This window comes from Acipenser ruthenus, chromosome 3 (genome assembly GCF_902713425.1).
Source record: "Acipenser ruthenus chromosome 3, fAciRut3.2 maternal haplotype, whole genome shotgun sequence".
In the NCBI taxonomy this organism is placed as follows: Eukaryota; Metazoa; Chordata; class Actinopteri; order Acipenseriformes; family Acipenseridae; genus Acipenser; species Acipenser ruthenus.
Window position 1 is genome coordinate 56133320 of NC_081191.1, and position 25278 is coordinate 56158597.

The window sequence follows — 25278 nt, forward strand, 5'->3', positions numbered from 1 at the left end:
GAACACTACGGCTGTTTGGGTGGGAGGAGGACATCCCACCGTGGCCGCCACCTTTGGCCCGTTGCTGCCCCTGTTCCTGCGCCGGGACTGCTGACCGGGACTTTGGGGACTAAGGGGGGAGGTGGCCGAAAAGGCCATGTGTGCTGCGCACAAGGGGGGGCATGTGTGGCGGAGTGTCCCGCCCCTATTTATTATTATTTGTATTTTTGTTTGCGGCGCGGGTAAAAGCGCCGCGTCTTTTGTTATTATATTTAAAAACCCCGTGAGGATGCATGGCTGATCAGCTACTGATTATTTAACTAGCTGACAGTCATGCATCCTTACCAAACGCGTGCAGACTCTGGCCGGGGGATAATAAGATAATTACCAACTAGTTAAATCCCTCGGCCAGAGTATATAAACCAGCAGCACTCTGCACTCGGGGTTGAGAGTGTAGAGGAGAGTACGGGAGAGCGGAGAGAGAAAAAGCAACATTAACAAAACAATTGCTAAGACGTGCTGGATTTCCCAGCACATCACTTACTTGTTTGTTTGTTCATTCGTTTGGCCCTTGTGCCCTTTTGTTTTGTGTTGTGTTAATTTGTTTAATATTTTGTTTATTAAATACGCTGAGTGCACTAACACTCAGCTTCAACCGCCCATCCACTGTTTGGTTTGAGTTACTTCCTGGTCCGTGACGTCATCCACATCACCACTGCGAGCCAGACTGTCACACAGAGACAAACAGAAAACTCAAAGCACACCGTAAAATTCAGTTTAATACTATTTATTATGATTGGGATTCATTCATATTTTTATCACCTCTGTTCTGTGCACTATACAGAAGTCATAATCTTTATCCAAGCATTTACAACTGAAGATCCCAGAGTTGTTAGGATCCCTGACTGCTGCAGGCAGGATTATTCATAATATAATATATAACTGAGATAACATCCACATGCATTGTTCTGGGACAGCCTGCTTAGTAATATCACAAAGACATCATTTTTTTCCTACATCACAGCAAGAAAGGTAATAAAATGGCTCTCTTGTTTTTAGGATTTTTTCAGCTTTATACATTCTTCTTCTTGAAGAAGCAAATTAAAGGCCAATCATAATTTAGATGAGATGATATGTATGGAAAGTTCCTCTGAATTTAGATAGCCGGTAATGCCGGTAACTGCTCTCCTGCAGAAATTATAGGACTCCAAACAAATAGGATTTACCCAACATGATTCAAGTATTACTAATCACAGAAAATATGCTGGTAAAACTTTAGTGATTATCAGGCAAGATGAAAGTGCTGTACCACAGAAAGTGATTCCATTAACTACCAGCAGGTATTCTGTAATGACTGTACCTGTAGAGCTCCGTTCTTACTGAAGGACGACACACACTGCATGAGGCGACTCATCTCTTCAGCAACTGCTTCCACAATTCGGGACAGAACTCTGGGGACTAGTTCTTTAGAGACTGTGAACACCTGGAAGTCACATTAATTTTCAAAAAGAAGGTTTACCATAAATAAACTTGCTGGGGTTACCAAGAACACCCTAAACAAATTGCAGTATGTTCAAAATACAGCAGCCAGGGATTTGACTAAGTCTCGATCTGGTGATCATATTACCCCTGTTCTGGAATCCTTACATTGGCTTCCTGTTAAGTTTCGCATTGATACCCCTAGGTTGTGGAATGCCCTTCCCAAAGAAAATTAAGGACTCTGAATCCTTGGGTGTTTTTAAATCTCACCTTAAAACTTATTTGTTTAAACAGGCTTTTTTTTTTTTTTTTTAGATTTAATGTTTTGATATTTTTCTTATTGTTTATTTGTGTTCTTATGTACAGCGCTTTGTGATGACTTGTCATGAAAGGCGCTTTATAAAATTATAATGATTATTATTATGATTATTATGATTATTATGATTATGATTATTATGATTATTATGATTATTATGATTATTATGATTATGATTATTATGATTATTATGATTATTATGATTATTATGATTATTATTATTATTATTAATTACTACTATTATTATTATATAGAACGCAATCTTTACTGATGGCTGTTGAACAAAATCCTGAACGCAGTTGAACCAGTAGATCAAGAATAGTTCCTGCTCCCATTGCCAAATTACGCTGTTAAATCCAATAAAGCTGGAATTGACCATACCTATGACTTTACTCAGTTATTTTACTCTTGATTTGTTCAAGAGATATTTTTTGGCATCAAAATTGAAAACTTGAAATGCAGATTACAGTGGTCCTTAAAAGAACCAATAAAACAGTCTGGACTTACCTCTGCATGGACGGAAATAATATTCACCAAAGCTTCCTTCAAGTAGTTTCTGACACCTACAGAAAGAATAACAAGATTGGCCACATACATTTGTAGACTTACAGAATATGGTACATAACACATGAACGCATTTGCTCTATAGTTTGGGATCAAAAGATGACACTTGTGAGCAACAGAGGACCAGACTTCTGATTACAGACATAATTAAAACAAAACAAAAAAAATATATGAACATAATTCAGGTATTTTATTTAACATCACATAATTAAAGAAACTACAAAATAACTTGTGGTAAGAATGTCTAACTGTCCAAATTACAACTGTGACTGACGGAATTGTACTCATAAATATAATGAGCTGCTCTTGGCATACAAAACGAGTAAATGCAAGCAGTATTTTCTTAGTACTTACTAGGAGTGTGCTGACACTCGTATTTACCGAGTAATTACCTTTAAGGAATATTTGGTCAGCAGCTATTAGTGTGTTGATTTTAAAACAAAAAAAAGCTGACCACATTTACAACTGAGTACATGTACAATCAGTAAACGCTGATTGGAAGCCAATCTTTCTCTCATCCTGGGCACTGACATTTTTACTGCAGTACTGCCGTATCGCGGTCGTAATCTGACAATGAAAATATGTTGCAAAATAGCAAATGCAACTGATTTGTCATGCAAATGTGATCTTTCTTTATAGCTAACTCAAGAGCTACCACTGTGCATTTCTTTGTTGAGTTTAATCAGATATTACATCTTGCCCAGGACTACAATCCCACAATTCACTGCAGAGATAAAACATTTCTAAGGAAAGTGACAGCAAAAGAAATGTAAACCTGTTTGCAAAATTATTTTGTGCTGAAAGAGTTAAGCACTCATGAGCTCCGTTTCTTAGTTCAGCAATGCAATGAGGAAGCTGCAAAGGGCAAGTTTGATAACTACAGTTATTTGTTTCGTAGAAGAACAAACAAACCTTATACATTTTGTAACAGAAAAACAATAGCAAATCTATAAAACTGTAAGCAGATTCAAATCCCGTTTTCTTAATTTCTTACAGTCCCCTTACCTCTCTATGATGTTAACAACCATCCTGAGGGATTGCTTGCCTGTAATGCAGGATGGATCGGCCAAAGCATTTTTATATTAGTAAGAACTTGCACCATCAAGTGAATAGCTAGTTATTGCCAGCAATACAAAAGAAAACTTGATCCAAAGTAGCTGTTTACTAGATGGTGCTGGCTTTTACATCTATAAAGACATTGATCTAGCCCAGTGGTACTCAACTGTGACCCTCAAGATTTTTACTCCAAGCATGTTCTAATGTAGTTAATTGAAACTGTTGAGGCAATTAATTAAATTTAGGACCTGGTTGGAGTAAAGACCAGGACTGGAATTAATCTCGAGGGCCAGAGCTGAGTACCACTGATCTGTTACATGTGCCTATGGCAGGCAAGCAGAATTGAAAATCAGCTTCAAACAAAACGTACAAACTAGCATGTTGTATAAACTAATATACCAAAGGTTTTTGTTTCTACTTCAGTTGTAGAATACCGATGTCTATCTGGTTATATGTCTGGCAACTAGAACTAAAGAACAGACAAAAAATAAATAAAACGACTAAAAATAAAATACATCATTGAGTAGCTGCAATAAGAACCACTGAGAATGACTGTAAACACCATTAATAGGTAAGGGGATGGTAAACATGTTAACTGATTTAATAACTGACACATGTGACTGCATTGTTTATTGTAAATAAAGTATGACAAAAACATAAAATTATATATATATATATATATATATACACACAGTGCCTATAGAAAGTCTACACCCCCTTGAACTTTTTTCACATTTTGTTGGGTCAGTGCCTTAAATTAGGATTTTTTTTCCTCTTATCTACACACCATACTCCACACTGTTCAGGGGGAAAAACTTTTTATTGAGAAAAAAATTACTTATTAAAAATACAAAACTGAAAGATCATAATTGGATAAGTCTCCACTCCCCTGGGTTAATACTTGGTGGAAGCACCTTTGGCAGCAATTACAGCTGTGAGTCTGTTGGGATAGGTCTCTACCAACTTTGCACACCTAGATTTGACAATATTTGACCATTCTTCGTTACAAAACTGTTCAAGACCTGTCAAGTTCCTTGGGGAGCGTTGATGGACCGCAATCTTCAAGTCATGCCACAAATTTTCGATTGGATTTAGGTCAGGGCTCTGACTGGGCCACTCAAGGACATTTACCTTTTTGTTCCTTAGCCACTCCAGTGTAGCTTTGGCTGTGTGCTTTGGATCGTTGTCATGCTGAAAGGTGAACTTCCGTCCCAGTTTCAGTTTTCTTCCAGAGGGCAGCAGGTTTTCATCAAGCACTTCTCTGTACTTTGCTCCATTCATTTTCCCTTCTATCCTGACAAGTGCCCCAGTCCCTGCCGATGAGATACATCCCCATAACATGATGCTGCCACCACCATGCTTCACAGTAGGGATGGTGTTCTTTGGGTGATGCGCTGTGTTGGGTTTGCACCAAACATAATGCTTTGCATTTAGGCCAAAAAGTTCCATTTTAGTTTCGTCAGACCACAAAACTTTTTGCCACATGGCTACAGAATCTCCTGAGTGTTTTTTTGCATACTTCAAACGGGATTCAAGGTGGGCTTTCTGGAGTAATGGCTTCCTTTTTGCAACTCTACCATACAGGCCAGATTTGTCAAGTGCTTGGGACATTGCTATCACATGCACACTTGGACCAGTCTTGGCCATAAAAACATGTAGCTCTTGCAAAGTTGCCATTGGCCTCTTGGTAGCCTCTCTGATCGGTCTCCTTCTTGCTCGGTCATCCAGTTTGGAGGGACGGCCTGATCTAGGCAGGGTCTTGGTGGTGCCTTCCACTTCTTAATAATCGTCTTGACCGTGATCTAAGGGATATTCAAGGCCTTTGTAATTTTTTTATACTCATCCCCTGATCTGTGCCTTTCAACAACTTTGTCCTGGAGTTCTTTTGAAAGCGCCTTGGTGCTCATGGTTGAGTCTTTGCTTTGAAATGCACTACCCAGCAGAGGGAACCTACAGGAACTGCTGAATTTATCCTGAAATCATGTAAATCACTGCAACTTAACACATAACGCAACTTTAGGATTGCTATTACAAGAGTGGTGGACACTTATCCAACCAAGCTATTTCAGTTTTTATTTTTAATTAATGTTCTACGAATTTCTAGAATATTTTTTTTCACTTGGAAGTTGTGGGGTAGGATGTGTAGATAAATGAAAAAAAAAACTATTTTAATGCATTTTAATTCCAGGCTATAAGGCAACAAAAGGTGAACATTTTGGGGGTGTAGACTTTCTATAGGCACTATATATATATATATATATATATATATATATATATATATATATATATATATATATATATATATATATATACACACACACACACACACACACTGATGCACAAAAGAAATTCAACACTCAGGTGTAATGGATTTAATCAAATACTTTAAACATAGACATCAAACATAAATCACAGAAAATGTGAACAAAAACACAGATAAAAAAATCATAAGTTTTCAGTATGAACATTACAAATTTAGTATCGGGTATGACCTCTCTGAGCATTAACACAATCCTGGAAGCGTTGATGCATAGACCTGATCAGCCTCTGGACAGACTGCTGTGGGATGTTCCGCCACTCTTCCTGTGCAGCTGCAGCCAGCTGGCGAAGGTTGGCTGGTCACGGTTGTCTCCTGTTGTCTCCTGTGGATGGCATCGTGCAAGCCATTTGGTCAGGAGAAAAAGTTGGCCGTGGCAAGACCTCGACATTGTTAACTTGAAGTCGTGCAATTGTAATCCTAGCACTGTGTGGTCTTGCATTGTCCTGCTGGACACTTCGGGACTGGCTTGCACGAACAGAAAAACTGTTGTCTCAAGGACTTCATCGATGTATCGCTGAGCAGTAAGGTTGCCCTCAAATCGGCTCCAAAGGCATTCTCATGTTAAAGGAAATTCCTCCCCACATCATCACATTTCCACAGCCCTGCCGGTTGGCTTGAGCAACGCAACAGTCAGCATAACACTCACCACAACGTCTCCATACACGTCTTCCGTCAGGTCTGTCATGGGCAAAACGGCATTCCTCTGTGAATAAAACACTCCACCATTCTCTCTGCCACCACCACAGATGTTCTCTGGTCCACAGAAGATGGCGATTTCCTCCTTCAGCTGTCAACATGTTAACCCTGAACGGCCTCCGAGCATGCAAATCAGACGGCGAGGTACAGTCATTCTGCTGATGTGCAGGTTATTTCTTCCTGGAATTTCTCATGTTGCAGCCACTGCAGTCTGAAAACGATTGCGCAGATGGATCAGTCAGATGTGACGGTCCTGGGCCGGTGGCCTGTCCCTCACAGAGCCGGTTTCCTGGTTTCTCTGGACTAGTCTGCCGATTGTTGAAGCAGAACATCTCATTCTACGGGCAACTTCTCTCACAGACAGGCCGAATTCAATCATGCCGACAGCAACCAGACGATCTTCATTACTCAAGCGGGGCATGGGCGTATCTTTCACTGTTCTTGCGTTAATTAAAATCATGTCTTTTTGAATGGCTATTTATACAGATTCTTAATCAACTCATTTACCAAATGCTGAGCACCTGGTGTTTTTTTTTTATTAAATCACATGACTTAAGCTCAGTATTTTGTTATCCCAAGGAACAATACTACTCAAACAATCAACAAACCTACATGCTCACTATTTAAAATGTAAATAACATTATGTACATGCCCAATGAGCTACTGATGTAAAACGTAAGACTGTTGCAATTTCATTGTGCATCAGTATACACACACAAGTCAAGATGTTTGCTCCTGAAATATATTTTATGTTTTTTAATTCATGTTATGCATGAAGCAGGAAGAGGTTTTAAAGGAAAAGAGCAGCGAAAGTTACTACCACAAGAGTAACTGGCTTCCGTTTCCGTGACCATAACCAAACTGGTGAAAGTAACATTTTCTTATAACCATGGTTCCTATGGTCAACAGTTCCTGTTTCTTTATAAATAATATTCAATTGTTACAGATTATTGCATTTAAGTAAAACTTCTGCTAATGTAATAATTGTTTTAATTATCAGATTAAATAGTTTACATTTATATTTCCATTTTACTTCACTTCAACAATGCTAGAAATATTAAAACAAATACCTGCCTACTGTTAAGATATAGTAACTTGTGCCAAGCATGACCTTTCTCCTTTTTGTAAGAGGCAACAACTATGCTATATCAAAGAATTTTGAAATGCATTCATTACAGTACTACAGACATTGGCAATTAATGTTCAAGGCATATTATTCAGAAGCTGAAAAACAAGCAATTTAGAGTGGGATGCAGTTTTTATTGGCAAATACAAATATAAACAAATAAAAACATATTTCAACACAGAATATATAATATCATTTGAGTATATTGAAACAATCTTACAATCGTTGTTTAAGATTTGACATCGTTCCATGACGTATTTATATAAGAAACCCCTTGACCCTTCCTCTACCCAGAACTATTGCCCTGTCTCTCTCCTCTCAATCCTCTACAAAACTCTCAAACTGTCCACCGCCAGCTGGTATCCTTCCTCACCGAGCACTCTCTGCTTGTCCCTCTTCAATCCGGGTTCTGTACTGCACACTCGCCCTCCTCTCTGTAACTGACTCTCTCCTCTCTGCTCAGACTGCCTCCCTCTCCTCCATTCTAATTCTCCTTGACCTCTCCTCTGCCTTTAACACTGTCGATCATGCTCTTCTCCTCTCCTCTGTCTGACCTGGGGATCTCAGGCTCTGCTCTTGTCTGGTTTTTCTCCTATCTTTCTAACCCATCCATCCAGGTTTCCTGGTGTGGCTCTCTCTCTTCTCCTCACCCCCTCTCTGCAGGTGTACCTCAAGGATATGTCCTGGGACCCCTCCTCTTCTTACTCTACACCCACTCGCTATGCACTCTCACCTCCTCTTTTGGCTTCTCCTACCACCTTTATGCTGATGATGCCCAGATCTTCATCTCTTTCCCCTCCTTTGACTCCCCATCTCAGAATGCCTCTCGGCTATCTCAACTTGGACACTCTCTCACCACCTCAAACTCAACCTGCTCTCCCACCTCTAACACATTATCCCTTGATTATCACTCTCTCTCCATCTCCTTCTGCTAAAAACCTTCACCGCCACATCCTCATACTAGGATAATTGGTTTTAATAACTGAAATATTAATCTTACTATTAGTGTGTGAAAAAACATAAAAAGGGATAAGGGACCTAGATAGGAACAAGCAAACTGAGATGGACCCCTCTTGCCTTTAAACTCTACAAGTTGACAGCTTTGCTTGTAAATTGTAAAAACAATATTCCAATCACATAGTTAATTTTTATAAAACCAGAGATGGTTGTGTAAGGTGCACTGGTTGATCTAACAGAGAATCACAAACACACATGGCAGCTAACCCTTATTAGTAATGACATATGATCAGAGAATTAACTAAAATTAAGTTTGTGATGAAAGGAAGTCACTTGACACGGTGGTAACCACCACCACCACCTCCACTCCACTTCCCACACCCTTTTGACAGGCCAACACACTAGTCAGTTGTCTTTACAGCTTGCCTGTCATTGGAATAAAAATACAGTAAATATAAAACAAAACAAGCCTTTTTTTTTTTTTTTTTTTTGCAAGACAGGGGTTTAAATGGAACAACAAACTAAAAAAAAAAGTAAATAAATAAATAAGCCCTATCAGCAGATACCCTGGCTATTTACATTTTAAAAATAAATATAATTGGATGCATGAACTGCCCTGTTTAAATTACACAATTTGCATTTATGCAAGTATTACAGTTTGGTCTGGGAATCAAATGACTATCAAAAGCATCTGCAAATTGTGTAATTTAAACAGGGCAAAAAAAAAGAAAAAAGGGACTTAATGGACTTAGTCTTTTTTGTATTCTGTTTGATGATATTCATCCTCAAGTTGAGGTTTACCTTTTGACATTTTAGACGCATAGAAATTGTCCCCACCCACACTGCATATTCAACCAACCCACTTACCTAGCTCATACACTACATTGGCAGTCTGATACCTGGAAATTCCCCATTGGACCAAACAAGTCTTACCTATACACTCAATAACAACAAGTGCAAGCCTTTACAACCCTCCACTATTCATTTACAGTAATAAAGTATCCTCTGGTAAACAAACAGTCCTTACATGTAACATACCCCACTATAAACAAGATGCATTACATTTAACATACCCTACCATAAACAAGATGCATTACATTTCATGCATCTTTGAAACTGGTTGAATAATCGTTGATTTCATAAAAACTTTGCCTATTGTATTGGACAAGCTAGATTTTTATATTTCAACAGTTTGCATAAAGCCATGTAAACTGAATGTACATTTCAGCACGGAGAATCCGCCGTGGATGAAGATTTATTGATTGCAATTGCAAATGGTTTAGTGAACTGTGATGGGCGTTCAGGGCCGAGTGAATAGTAAATTTGGCTGGAGGCCTCGTCCATGGCTGCGCAAAGGCTACCTGCGTAAGGTCAGCTGGAAAAACATGAACGGTTACATGCATCCCAGTGCCGGAGCTAGGAAGTGTCTGAGAGCCACCTCCCCCCTAAAGACGAGGCCGCCAAACCATGAATTGAAAAATAATAATGATTAACGCACCCCACAGGGGAGCACTGCCACCTACCCCCCAGAATATTGAAAAAATAATGAAAATAAGCAGCTGAGACACGGCCTGTCCCCCAGAGCATGACTGTGCTGGGGGAGAGCCTAGCCTGTCCAACCCGACCACTCACCCCACAGAACTAAATACGAACCGCTCAGCACTCCGGTAAAGAAAACCCCCCTATTCACATATTTTTGATTTTTTGGTTTAGGGGGTAGCCCTTCCTCCAGGCTCTAAGCGAATAACACACAAAGTCTTTATGCGCTTGCTGATGACGTGTTGGTAAGGGGCAGATTCTCCTGCAGAAAAGCAACCAAGTTTACAATTTGACCACAAAAGTTTAAAAAGCTCCCCATGCTCTATGTACAACTCTAGATGATGTTGTGTCTATAACTTATATTAATTCACTGAGGCCATCCTTGTTTATGTTTCACAATGTGGTCTAATCAATGTTACTGTCATGGACAAGAAAAAAGTATGCTTTTCATCCGTGGGACATTTCACAACTAACCAGTAAACTGACGATGACTAGCCAAAACATTTTAGATGATGATGTGCAAATATTCATAAGTTCTTAATTAGCTAGTTCATTTTTGAAATACTTGAAGAATAAATTTTCTTTTTATTGGTTGATAATGTGTGCATTATATCAAATATGCTGATTGACTGTTGGATTTTTTGGACACAAGGGTTTTTGGATAAAATAAATAAATAATGTATTTGCTTTTATCATGTTAGTGATACAGGAAAGTCTAAGAACGCAGTTCAAGAGCTGTAATGTATTTTTTATTGATACACTGTTGCCATATGCAAGCCTTGAGGAAGCAATTTGAATGGTTATCCCCAAACCCCACATACACCCCCACATACTCCCACCCAGCAACCCACCCACCCTCAACGCAGAACATATTTGTAGTTGATTTAGATAAATGCTTTTTTGCAATATATTCCTTTACAAAGTTTCCCTGGCTAGACTGTGTTATCTGTAAACAATTTCTCAATTAACTGATAAACAATAAATGTCTATCTGAGATTAGTATTATTGTACCACGAAAGGATGTCCGCTGAAAACCAATCTATGTCACAACTGTAAGTCTATACAATTAAGGTGGTGCTTCCCCAAGGAAGCAGCTAGATTAACTTTTCCGTGAACGATTTCCTGTTTTGCATGATGATTATCTGATGCCAAATCCATTACCAAAGTTCTTTACTGTGCCAGTCCCTATTTTGTTTTGAATTTTTTTTTTCAGTACAAAAACACCACAAGCGAAATGTAGGTGAATGTTGGAAAATTGGAAAAACCACACCTACCTCACTTACCACATTTTCCAGTTTTTAACCCATTTTGTTTTCTCAACATAAGACCATGACACAATTTTGTAAACAGGAAATACCAAAAAAAAGAAGAAAAAAAACCCAGCAATTGTTATTAACCTCTTAAACGCCCATTTAAAAAAAAAAAAAAAACTTTTATAACTGATACTTGTACACTGACCCAACTTAAAAAAAATTAAAATAAAAAATACACTGATATTAATAAAGTACTGGGTTTGTGTTTTCATTCTGCTGCCATTTTTTTTAATCTGCTAGATTATCATTATTTTTTTACTTCACAATGTTACCCTCTGGTAAAACAATCCAAGATTAGTGCTTATTGGAATCTGCAAGATCAGCTGTAACCAGTTACATGTGTATAGCAAGTACAGCAATTGACAGTCCAAATCTGGTTAAAACATAATAAACACCTGGAATTAAGTCAGTCCCATTGTACTGTAACTTCATCATGGGTTCTCCATCAAGCTACTTCAACCAATACAAATATTTGCTTCTGTCTATACTGTGTGTGTGTGTATATATGTATATATATATATATATATATATATATATATATATATATATATATATATATATATATATATATATATATATATATACACACACACACACTACAATTGTGCTAAAAAACAGAACATTTTGGTCACCTGCTCTTACCAGCCAGTAAACACCAGAATGCATTTTTATTTTTCAATACAAGTAAACAGAGGCACATTAAATAATGGGTTAATTAAGGTTTCTTGTTAAATTTGATCCCACATACCCTAATAGTTTGCAACTTTTTAGACCGCCTAGGCTGTTCCCTCATGTGGCCTTCCTTGCATCACGTGAAAACAGGTAACTGTTTCGATATTACTGTAATTAGTCCATATGGTTAGAAAAATCATGGGAACTGTGTATTCTTAAGCCTGAATGTAGATTATTTGCGGTATATGTACGTGACAAAAAAGGTTTATGAAATAAAAAAATACATTTCACATGCAAAAAAAAAAAATGGTCATATAATTTATGAAAATACAGTAAAAAAAAAAAAAAAGACTATGTAAAATGGAATCTGTTAAAACAGGAGAAGACTGTGACAACGACTATGGATTGACAAACATGGCTACTGAAGCAAGGGAAGATTTTTTTTTTCTACAAAAGGATTTCATATTTTATTCGCAAGTTCAAAGCGAACCATTGTTCCATTACTACTATGTGAAAGGTCAGAGAAACACAATTAGGACCTTGCTCGCACTCCCTATGTTGCAGGTCCTGAAAGATGTAGCTCTAATTATTTAAGGAAATACACCAGTGTTTTGTACATGGTGTAGTAACATGAATACTCAAATAGGAAGGGGGCGGCAAACTATATTAGATATTACTCGGTTACTTGGGTGGGATGACTTAACATTTTAGTGAAGCGCCTTTTTTTTGTAATCGTTACTTTCCCATTTGTTTTGTGGTATGTGATGGCAGCACTTTCACATTGTGGCCTTGGTAAAAGAAACAAAAGGTTAGTTTATCAGCCAATCAGTGTCGCCTGTCACTGTTTCCAAGCGCTTGTCACAGTTTCCAAACTATTTCTATGTGCTGTCTTGATGTGGATACGTTTTAAAAATTACAATATTTTGGTGAACAACAAATGTTTCTAAAAATACCATGTTGCATTTGTACAAAAATGCTCCAAGCCTAGTACACATTTGTAAAACAGTGCATTTATAAAATGTACCAATGCTAATTTGAATCCCAGTGCACCACTAAAATCTTATTCTGCTAGGCAAATGTTATTATTACTAATGTGATTAAATATAGTCATATGTTTTGGCCATAACTGTTTATAACACTATGTAACACAATTTTTGTTCCTGGGTAGTAAGTGTTATTTCTTAATTGCTTATGCCTCAAAAGTACAGAAAATGGCTATTATTCCCCACAAACTTTGCTTTTGTGACCAGGACAGTGATATTTTGAAATTTACCTATTTCCAATGAGAAAACGGGCGAATTTGTGTCTTTTCGTTCACATAAAGTCAGAAAAAAACAACATATGAATCCAAATTAACATGTATTTATACTAAAGTAATACAAAAATGACTACAAAAGATTTAGAAGCGAGTAGTTTTTCGAGATTTACGATTATACTGTAAATCACTTTCACGAATCAGCCCCCAAATGTAGTCTCCCATCATGTTCTCGTTATACTGTCCTTCATTGACAGCTCATCCAGGAGCCTCAAAGCCGTGCTGCTCCATAATGGTAACAAGTACCCGTCTCTTCCCCTGGCTCACTCGGTGCACCTCAAAGAGGATTACAACAGCATCAAGACCTTGCTGGATGCCTTGAAGTATGATGAGTACGGCTGGGACCCCCGGAAGGTGCTGATGCCACCACTGCACATCAAATTGGGCCTTATGAAACAATTTGTCAGAGCTCTAGATAAGGAGTTCAAGACTTCTTCACTAAGCTGCCTGAGGCAAAGGTCAAAGCCGGTGTCTTCGTTGGACCACAGATAAAGAAGATCCTGGAGTGCAATGAATTCCCCAAGAAGCTCACTAGTAAAGAGAAAGCGGCTTGGAACAGCTTTGTCGCAGTGGTTCGGGGCTTCCTGGGCTATCACAAGGCCGAAAACTATGTGGAGCTGGTTGAGACTCTGGTGAAGAACTAAGGCACAATGGGCTGTAGGATGTCCCTCAAAGTCCATATCCTTGATGCTCATCTTGATAAATTCAAGGAGAACATGGGAGCGTACTCGGAGGAGCAAGGCGAGCGCTTCCACCAGGATATACTGGACATTGAACGCCGCTACCAAGGACAGTATAACGAGAACATGATGGGAGACTACATTTGGGCACTGATTCGTGAAAGTGATTTACAGTATAATCGTAAATCTCGAAAAACTACTCACTTCTAAATCTTTTGTAGTCATTTTTGTATTACTTTAGTATAAATACATGTTAATTTGGATTCATATGTTGTTTTTTTCTGACTTTATGTGAACGAAAAGACACAAATTCGCCCGTTTTCTCATTGGAAATAGGTAAATTTCAAGATATCACTGTCCTGGTCACAAAAGCAAAGTTTGTGGGGAATAATAGCCATTTTCTATACTTTTGAGGCATAAGCAATTAGGAAATAACACTTACTACCCAGGAACCAAAAAAAAAAAAAAAAAAAATTGTTACACGGTGTAATTTATTTTTTAAGAATTGTCAAGTTCTTTGCAGAAAACACAGTATCTCTTTGCAGAGTTAGGAAATTTGACTGCATATTTCCATGGAGACTAATTTGTATAACTAGAATACAAATTGTCTTCAGATTTTTATCTGCTGCTTTAATGTGCAAGTGCAAGACATACCACATTGATAGGAGGATCCTTAGCTACGGCTCCTCTCCCCTGTTCTACCTCGCCAAAACATATGTAAAATTCTGGTGCTTTCAGTTTGGTCTACTGCCAAGGTTGCTGTGGCCACTGACTGTGTACGAGGTTTCTTTGACAACAGTAGAGAAGCTGGAAGCTTTAATCAGTTCATACATCAGGAAATGGTTGGGAGTTCCACGCTGCCTCAGCAGAGTGGGACTTTATGGTAAAGGAATACTGCAGCTACCAGTCTCTGCTCTAACCGAGGAGTTTAAGTGCGCCAAGGTCATACTGGAAATGACTTTAGTAGAGTCACGCGATAAATGCGTAAGGGAGGCAGCACCTGTGTTGAAAACTGGAAGAAAGTGGGCGGCAAAGAAAGCTGTGGAAGATGCAAAGGCTGCCCTTCGAATTGGTGATATCATGGGGCAAGTTCAGCATGGAAGAGGGGGTCTTGGTTTCAGTTCAACTCCTCCTACATGGCACAAGGCGGCCCCAGCTCAAAGGAGGAAGCTGGTAGTCAACGAGGTGCAAAAGCAGGAGGAGAGGATGAGGTGTATAAAGGCCATTTCCCAGGCCAAGCAGGGAGAATGGATGAGATGGGAGAGTGTGGAACAACGCAAGATTGGCTGGAAAGACCTATGGTCAATGGAACAGAGCAGGATCAGTTTCCTCATCAGGTCAACATATGATGTTCTCCCATCACCACAGAACCTAAACCTCTGGGTAGGAGAGGATCCCTCATGTCCTTTGTGTTCATCACCTGCAACATTAAGGCACATTTTGACAGGATGTAAGGTAGCCAAGGACGGTTTACTTGGCGCCATGACCAGGTGCTGCGATGTTTGGCCTTAGCATTGGAAGACAAGCGTAACATGACCAATAAGTTGTCACCTGTTCCATCAAAACATTACACACAAAAGACAACATTCCTCCGCCCAGGAGAGCAACCACCAAGAAAAGGTGTTAAAACCAATTCTCGCCCAGGACAACTGGAAGCTGCTAGAGACTGGAAAATGCTGGCAGATGTTGGTCAACGGCTTATTTTTCCACCTGAGATTGCCACCACTAACCTTCGACCAGATATTGTCTTGTGGTCTGGATCAGCACGCCTTGTTCACCTGGTAGAGTTAACAGTGCCATGGGAGGATGCTGTAGATGAGGCGTATGAGAGGAAGAAACTGCGGTATGCTCAACTAGCCACTGAAGCGGAACAGCGAGGATGGAGAGTTCGGGTTTACCCAGTGGAAGTGGGTTGTCGAGGATTTGTGGCACACTCTACAACCCGGTTTCTCAGAGACGTCGGATTCAGTGGCCAAGAGTTGCGTCGCACAGTGAAGAACTTATCTGAAACAGCAGAGAGGAGCAGCAACTGGCTGTGGTTGAGACGGAAAGATTCTGGCTGGGGACAGGTAAGTAAGCTGGGCTGAGTTGAGTGGGGGACGGAGGGGGGTGATGCTGGGACGCCAGAATCACCGTCGAGCCCTCTTGAGGTGTCGTGGGCTAGTCGACGAAACACTGAGGATGGAAGGTGCCCACTTGAAAACCCCAGAGATGTACCCTACTTAGCTCAATCCAGACGGTTGTCATGCTGATGCGCTGGGGAGGCCGCACTTTGGTTGATCCCCGGAGCCAGCATCGCAGCCGTTGTGTGTGCTGATGCGCCAGGGAGGCAAAATAAGCTGATCCCTGGAGCCAGCATTACACTTCAGCCATTAACACCAGACAGAAGGATATCTACATCATCATATGGAAGGAAACGTAAATGGATGGAGACACATATGGATCACATTAGTTTACTGTAAAGCTACGTCTTAGTTGGTGCTTAGCTTGGCGAGAGCCGAGTTCAAATCAGCATGAAGTTTTAACATCTACTCTCGTGTAATGGAAACCCTATAGTCTGTAAGTCACTTTGGATAAAGGTGTGTGGCAAAGTGGTAATGACGTGCAGGTGAGTGCAGTGCAGAAGAATCACACAGACAAACGTTGGTACAGGTGCAAGGGTGTTTATTTAAATTAATAAATGTCCAGAGCCTCAAGGCAAAACCTGTAACTAATAATAATGCTGGAAGTGATACAGCGGCGTGTATCACTTCTCGTTATAATCCTACGGGTTTGACCCGCAACCCCAAAGTCCCGTTCCGACACCCACACTAAACACAAACACAAAGACAGTGCGTGATTTAAGTGCTAAAAGGTGCAAAACAAAAGACAGTTCCAGTAGTGAAAAGGTGAGTGGTGAAGTCCGGGTTTGTCGCTGGCCTGCGGCTGCAGCTCCGGATCGTGCTCAGTAATCTTTAGTGAGACAACAACACACAAGACACACAGTGTTAGAACACAGACACAAAACACTCACGGTCGATCTCACAAACGGGCTCCTTCTTGGTCATATAATTTAACCATATGCAAAGGAACAGATCACTCAAGCCATGCCCCCTATTTATACCCTTGCCCATGACCCCGAGGTTAACGAGCGCATCCGCTCCTCCAGTCCTCGGATGCCACGCCGCTTACCGTCTGGGTCACTGAGCTCGGGTGCCATAGCTCCGCCCCCTTCCGAACTGACCGACTTCCATCTACCCTACGGAATAAATTGTCGTGCCATTTCATTAAGGGTACTCTGTTCCTCGTACACCGTGCTCTCACAGGTCGAAAGGGAGATCTAACACTAAGACTCATTCGATCTCTGTCACAAGGTGTCTGATAAATAAATAAAAATATTATTATTATTATTAATAATAATAATAATAATAATAATAATAATAACAATAATAATAATAATAATAATAATAATAATAATAATAATAATAATAACAACAACTAGAACTGCCAGACAGTTTTATGGCTTCCAAGCTCAGTACCAGTTGGAAAGTTTGGCAAGCTGTAGCATTGCAGCACAAGTGTCAGCAACAGATCAGTTTTATGGAGCAGTTTCAATTCAAAATCCTGCATTAGTTCATTATCTCACGATGCTTTAGAACTTTAAACACCATAGTAACCATGACCCTGTCTACACACTGTAAGGAGTTATAAGCTAATTTTACATTTAACCTTAAGGAGAGGTCAAAGGTCATGATCAAGGTCATTTTTGAATAGAGCATATATGGGTTCCTAAATGTGTTGTATTGTAACCATAACCCTATGTGCACTGTAATGAGTTACAAGCTAGTTTTACATTTGACCTTTGCTCTTGTCCTGTGAAGTTTTGTTTCTGAGCTAATTATGCACTGCTCCAAAATACTATTTTCAAAAGACATTTTTAATGAGGAGCAATTGTTTGCTCCCGAGACATTTTTTCTCCTGTGCATTTCATTGTTTCAGTGAGCCTGCTGCTGAGGTTCTAGTGTCAATCCAATTTAACACCTAATGGAGTTTCACAGTGGTGCTTTTTTCAGTGACATCTCGCAAACTGGGCTTTTTAATAGCATGCATTTAATTGTATAATTTAATTTCAGAAACTACAGGATGTTGGAGATAAGCTGGCATGCTTTATTAAAACATGGAAACCAATCAATGATAATGCAGAAAAACAACCTTATATTTAAACATGTAATACCTATCACCCCCCCCCCCCCCCCCCCCCCCGGACTATTTCTTAGACACACATACACAGGCATGTTCATTTCTGTAAAATGATTTACAATTAAAAAATAAAAGTACAGGTGGGAAATAGTAACACCATGCAGACTATATCAAAATCCTTAATTATGGTTAAGTATTTTGTCAAACATCTCAACTGCAAAAAATATTTAAAAGAGTACAAAGGCTACATTCTTGCTTCCCACCCCCATATAGTAAAGGACAGCACCACCACAAGAACAACTATTGCTCTAGGTATTATACAGTATGTAACATCAAACCTCATGCCACACTATGAGGATGCAACATGTACCTTTTTAGCAGTGTATTGATGCATTATCATGAAACAGCATTGCCAAAAGTAAATTGAACTTCAGGTTTTAGGTTTGAAATTATTTATTTAGAATGTATCATTTGTCTGCAGCAATGCAATGTAGATTTCAATGATCTATTTTTATGAGAAGGTTAGGTGATTTGATTGAGGTACAATAAATAACTACTTGATCTAATGAAAATGATTATGCAAAACATGTCATCATCATTAACCAACTTAAGCTAATCAGTGCTGCATTTCATACACAAGAGGACCTTTTATTTCTGTGTACAGATGCTGTCGACAAAAACCATACAGGCCCTCTGATTTTCAGAGTCTGAATTTAAACTCAAAATTCCCTAAAGGCATCAACAACAAAAAACTAAACAGAACTAATTAATTAATTTAATTTCCACACGATTGATACAAACAACCTGGAAATCTTTACTAGCTATAAACAGATCAGCTGTCAATCCCGTTGGCATGACCCTGTATAACAATAAATAACCACAGCAACCATACACAAGTAATAACTAAAAGTGAATAAATAAGTAGGTGCACAGGCACTGTTCCGTAGCCACCTCGTTAAGCCTGCTTTCATCAGTGGGTGTGGGATTTTGGTGCAGGGGTTGGGCTAAAACTCTCTTTGGTCTACAAGCTACATGTGTTACTATATATATGATCATGTTACAGTCCTGTTATCATAAAACACTGCTAGCTGGATTTAAGATATTTCATATTTGTAAAAAATAAATGGCTTGAAAGTTTAATGTATTTGTTTTTATTAACAACATTATGTTACATTATTTTGATGTTACTGTATTTCAACTGTGTATTCAGTGTGCTTTATTAAATAATAAATAAATCATGTTATATTTATTTGCAATTTTGTCACAGTCAACAATTAAGACATGTCAACACATGTACTGTGGTAGGGTCAGTTTCTTCTTGGAAACTCAACAAGCAGCAGCTGATAGATAGGTTCAACTTCTTATAAAGCAGGTGATGGAGTCCAGCGCTGTATTTTTTAGTGGCATTTCCCTAGGATTGGACATGGGCTTATACACATATTCCTCATACTGTAATGCAATCATAATAGCTTCTCTAGAAAACCATAGGCTATATTTAATTCTTTAATTTTAACTGTTATTTAACAAAACTACAACATATAAAAACTACTTAAATGATTTCAATGTCTCAAACATGTTCTTAGTTCTCCTTTAAGAACATATACATTTGTAGCTATATTGCATGCAAAGTAAATTATTGTGCATTAAAGGTTTAAAAAGTACTTAAACAGTAATCAATAATCCAATGTTATTACTGTATATAACAAGCCTAAACTATGAATGCCTTAGCCACCACCCCTTTAGGTTACTGTAAATAAATGCATTGTAGGTTCATTGTACATTCAATATGTACACTATGTAAAACACGTTGAAGAGCAGTGTTAAAGTGCCTATAGAATAAATCTGGAAAGCTAAAAAATAAAAAAGGCCTGCATTGGCAAAGTTTGAAATACTCACAGCCAAGGTCATTCACTTGACTTTTTTAATGTAAATACATCACAAAAACAAAGTTTCATAACTGGTATAATAAACATTATTAACCATGTTTCACATTAAGTCCAGTACACTGTCCAGGTTCTGTAGTGTATTTTAAATCATTTAAAGTATTTTAAAGTGTACTTTCACTATCTGTTTTGTTGCACTTTCAATTTGTGTCCAAAAATGACCTTTAAATGATTTGACTAATTTAGGTTTAACAGCATGCAACCACTAGGTTAATTACTGTTATATACTGTAGTACAGTACGTTTTTACTTTTCTGGTGTACTTGTCTTCATTGACAGTAATAGAAACTGTAAAGCTTCTTCTAGTAAACAGTAGCTGGGACCACCCCTGTCCTGCCACATTGCTCTGAGTCTTCTGAGCAAGTGTTGGGGGTTTTTAACAAAGCAACGTGTTATTTGTGGTAATGGGGGGTATTTAGGTATGGTTCTGGTAAAACGCAAATGGTATTTTCAATCACATTTATGTTTTAATTTTATTATACTACCACACTCAGATCAGTTTATAAAACCTAATTTTGCCTTTGTGGGCAGAAAAAAAAAAATAATAGCAAAATCATCTTAAAGGTGCATTCCCTGAAGCAGGTCCAGCAGTTAGCCATAATTAGAAATGACAGAGTAAATACTATTAGGGTCAGAGAGAAGTGTAATAAAATGATAAGTGCACTTCTTTGAAAGTTCAGATATTATCAGAACTTCTGTTCCAAAGTAAAATTCTTGTATTCCAACACTAAGTAATCTTTGACTTCATTTAACCACTTCCGGGTCACTTTCATTCCTAGGAAGAGCATAGCGAGACTCATGACTCATGTATTTCGTTTAGAACATTTTCACTGTTATTAGCAAAAAATATAATAATACAGTCAGCACTCACAACCCTTGTCAGTTTTTCAGGGAACACAAAAAAAGATGCAATATCAAAAATACATATCTGAAAGGACTGTGTTTTAAAATAAGTAGGCTCCCATTTAGATATACTGTATTGGTTTTGTTGGTACAGTACTATATGTTCAATAGAAGTAGTATTTTAATTCAGAACGATATGATTCTGAAAATAACTCTTGCCAAAACTAAAGAAACAACACGCTAACTGTAATACAATACATACTTCTAAAGCTATACGTATTGTAGTGGTATGTAAAATTTCCCATTAACGACCCAACAACAAAATTAAATCTAAATGTTATCCATGCACAGAACTGTGTTAAACGCAAAAGGCAATGCAATTTAGCAAAACCAAAAGATAAAAAACAGTTTCCAGAATTAAAACAGCATCCAAAGTCAGTATTCAAAATTGCATTATATAGTGCTCGATAAGGTCCTAATGTCACAGTTCACTTGCAAATGAAAATGCACAAAAGCAACAAAAGATCACAGATAAAAAAAAAAAAAACACTACAGTATCTAAAACTGTTTAATGATTAACTGTTACATTAACCTAGCTTGTCTCGTTCACTTTGTTTTGTCTGCATTTTCGTCAAGTGAAACTGGAGGAAGCGCTGGGTAACTGCACAATATAAGACACACATTTGGCATTAAAGAGAATTAAAAAAAAAACAAAAAAAAACACGGGCTGTGATGGATATTCAGATAAATTGTAACATTGAAGAGATGCGCTTTGTATCACAAAACTGGTGACAGTCGGAAATGGCGAGTGACAGGTAAGTGCATTAATTTGTTACATATATACAATGAGGACAGATTTTATTCTTAATACAAGGACGCCGGTAAAATGCGACTGACGTGTATCTGGGTAACGGATATCCGAGTGCTGACCGTAATAAAAAAAAAAAAAAATGCATTAATACTGTACCATGAATGGGGTTTCTGCTGTTTTTCAGTTATAACTGATAAGCCACAGAACAGCAAAAAACAAACAATCAAACCGATTAAAAAAGCTATACATTAAAAAGCTGAAAGGTGAGCTAAAATGACTAAAATAGTGCATTTTCTTGTGCAGGGAAAAACACAGCAACGTGGAAGAAGAAGGGATACTGTTTACTACAGTACTGTACGTTTTTTCACCAAAAATTTAGAATGTAAGTACATTTTGAAAATCCATTAGTCTCCAATGTACAGTACTTAAATGAAAGTGATCCCATTATGCATCATGTGGTCAACTAGATTTATATAAGCAACAGCCAGGAGAAAGATGTAGTTCAATGACTTCACATGAGACACAATAGTTGGTGCAGCACTAGTGGCTTGTTCTTTAACGCACTGGCTGCATTGACCACTACTTCCATTAAGTCTGGGTGTTCTTGAAATTGCAACGTTTGAAAAGAACCACCTCCGGAAAGTATGCTGGTAGCAATAGGTCATTTGTCCCCTTCCCTAACAAATCTGGTGTAAATAACCTTAGTGGATGTTTACCAATTCAATTAAATAAAAAAAAAAAAAAAAAAAAAAAGTTAAGTCATGCCACATGCCCCGGGCCAGACTACTCACTCAAGAGGTATCACAGCCTGGGTCTATATGATGGGACAAAAATTATTCATAGTCCCATGACAAAACACAACAAACTATGTAGGTGGCTCACTTTTAACAGACTGTTAAAGTAATTCTCTTCAGACTTGGCTCATATATACTTTAAGATAGGCACTAGTTGTGACATTTCATTTCAGTAATAAAAGGTCAACCTGCAAACCCCCTTTTGATGGTTGTACAGTTAACATTTTTATATTTAAGTGTGTTTTGGAGTTATATGAACACCTGAAAATGAGCATGGTTTACAATCTTAAATTAGATTTCCCCCATAACCTTTTAAGACTGAAACAGTCATTTTATTTTTATTTTAGCAGCAATAGCGTTAAACTGAATTTGTCATCTTTACTGAATGTTTAAAATTCCCCATCTCAAAAAAAATAACTGATCATTGATGTCAGCATTGGTCTCATGACTACAGTCATAGTAAAGGTCATACCGAGAGTATAAACCATACATTTATGTTCACAAGTTGGTGGAATTTTACTCAATTACAAGTTCTTTAAAGAAAATGTTTTTTTTTCTCACTTGGTCAGTGATGCATGTTGAATGGGAAATGGTTCATACAACCTTTAGTGGAGAACATACAGCATCCCTTTTTATATTGTATGTGCTTTAACAGGCCACTTAATAGTTTAGTATGAATAGAGCGATGTGCATCTTGTTTTCTTTAGCATTTAATCATATCAATAATGAGTACATGCAGGACAATAAAGAAGCACCCACCTGTTGGAGGGAGGCAGTCTTTCCAGTCAAAATAACCTGCATATATTCCAGGCTCCAATGACCCAACGATAGGATCTGCTTTAAGCTCAATGTAAGTCTCAAACAGTCTCTGATCCAGGTCTCTTACAGACTCCACATTCACCTGCAAAACCCAAAGGAAATTCTAATCAACAAAAAAAATAAACAATTGTATTTTGCTAACAATGACAAAAATCAAACACAATGTACATTAACTTAACAAGTTGAGCACCATTCGTTGTCACAGAAAGAGCATTACCTACCTTGCTAATTTAAACGGCAGCAAATGCAATCATTTTAATTAGTTTTACCTTTTTCCTCTTAAGAATTAATCTGGAATACCTTTCATACATCGTTTTTTTTTTTTTTTTTGCATAGCAATTATATTTTTACCTTCCTGTATCTGAAATTTAGAGCTGTCCATAAGGATTTAGCAAGCTCTAAACATACAGATTTTGTTAGTACTAATGGTAAGTTTCAAGATTTCATTATGTACAGTAGCAAGTAGTTAAGCTTGGCCATACTGCCAAAAATTAGATTAATTTTTTTGCTTTTTTTTGGGCGCACCACCTGGCATCCCAGATTATTTCTGCATTTGTGATATATTAACACAACACTGTATATCAGGTAGTCACCTTTGAATTTTTCACCCTACAAAATGATACTGCAAAACTCTACCAGCAGCCAGAATAGAAATATTTCATGTTAGATTTCAAAATGTCACATTTTTCAAATTTATCAGTTTTTCGTTAACTATAAGGAAAACTACAAAACGGTATGTAATTCAATATGTTAACGTAACATTATTCATCAGGTTTCATTCAAAGTTAGTGGTGATGCAAAACTTTTGGCCATAACTGTGTATTAAAAGACAAAATTACAAAGAACTTGGTCTCCATTATCTGGAAACAGGTCCCACATGTTGGATAAAGATCAGCAGTACTTGTTAGGTACTGTAACTTATTAACAACTAAGGGTCATATTCACAAAATATTTACCACCATGCTAAGCTCCCTAATTTTGGAATGGTGAAAATCAAACTCCAGAACTAGCAACAAACAACAAAGCAGCATGTGGGAGATCCTAAATTAACTTCTCATTTATTGTAAGTTTTTTAAAATCCAACTATGTTTTCTTTCTAGAAAAAAGTGCCAATGCTTAGTTAATATGGCCACAAGCACAGTATCTCTCATTAAGGAGGGGTTACAAATCAGTTTAATTTTCATTAACCAAAAAACAGCAATATTGGATTCTTCATTAATTTGCACACTGTTTGAGGGTAAAAAAAAAAAATTCACCTGAATTTAGTATGCTGTTGGAATGTAATAGCATACCAGTAAAAGAAGAACTGGATTACTCTCAGAATGAAGTGTTTCACTATTTTTGTCTGAGGCATAAATTCACAACCAATCTAACAATAACATTAAATATACAATCATACCCACACTTTACACTTTCCTGCTATTATAACCTTTCATATCCAAAAGCAGTTATTTACATCTACTGAAACCTACTTTATACCACAGTACCTCTCTGACAAGAAAGGATGCCGCAGTATGAAGATTCAGTATAACCATGATAACAGGGGAGACAACACAAATTGATACAAACATTACAGTGGTTTGCAGAGCATATGAATACACCGAACGACTGGAAGTGAGGCATTACTATTTGTTTTAGCTTCTCAGATCCCTTGCTTATAAAATATCTTTGTATCGTTGAACAGATAACCGTCTCCTGCTTATGAGCAAGCCACTTTCCAAATGCATTGGAAACAAAAAGTGTTATAATTTTGCAGAAACACAGAATGACTGGGGTGATGCATTTATCACCCATTTTATCTTGGTATCAAAAAACAGCAAAGATAATTGATCTCTAGCTTTTGGTTCAGCATCCATTTCTTGATTACAGGGCAGTTAA

The 25278-nt window shown here is 37.9% G+C and overlaps 1 protein-coding gene across 2 annotated transcripts in view; it reads right to left on the reverse strand.

Annotated features, from left to right (window-relative positions):
* Window positions 1–25278, reverse strand: part of LOC117394682 (exocyst complex component 2) — a 163132-nt gene that overhangs the window by 8013 nt on the left and 129841 nt on the right. For both annotated transcript variants that reach the window (XM_033993116.3, XM_059014142.1), the window contains exons 23-25: window positions 23341–23482; window positions 2282–2337; window positions 1340–1462 (exon numbers count right to left, since the gene is read on the reverse strand). In XM_033993116.3, coding sequence (XP_033849007.2) covers window positions 1340–1462; window positions 2282–2337; window positions 23341–23482 — 321 coding nt within the window. The remainder of the gene's footprint in view (window positions 1–1339; window positions 1463–2281; window positions 2338–23340; window positions 23483–25278) is intronic.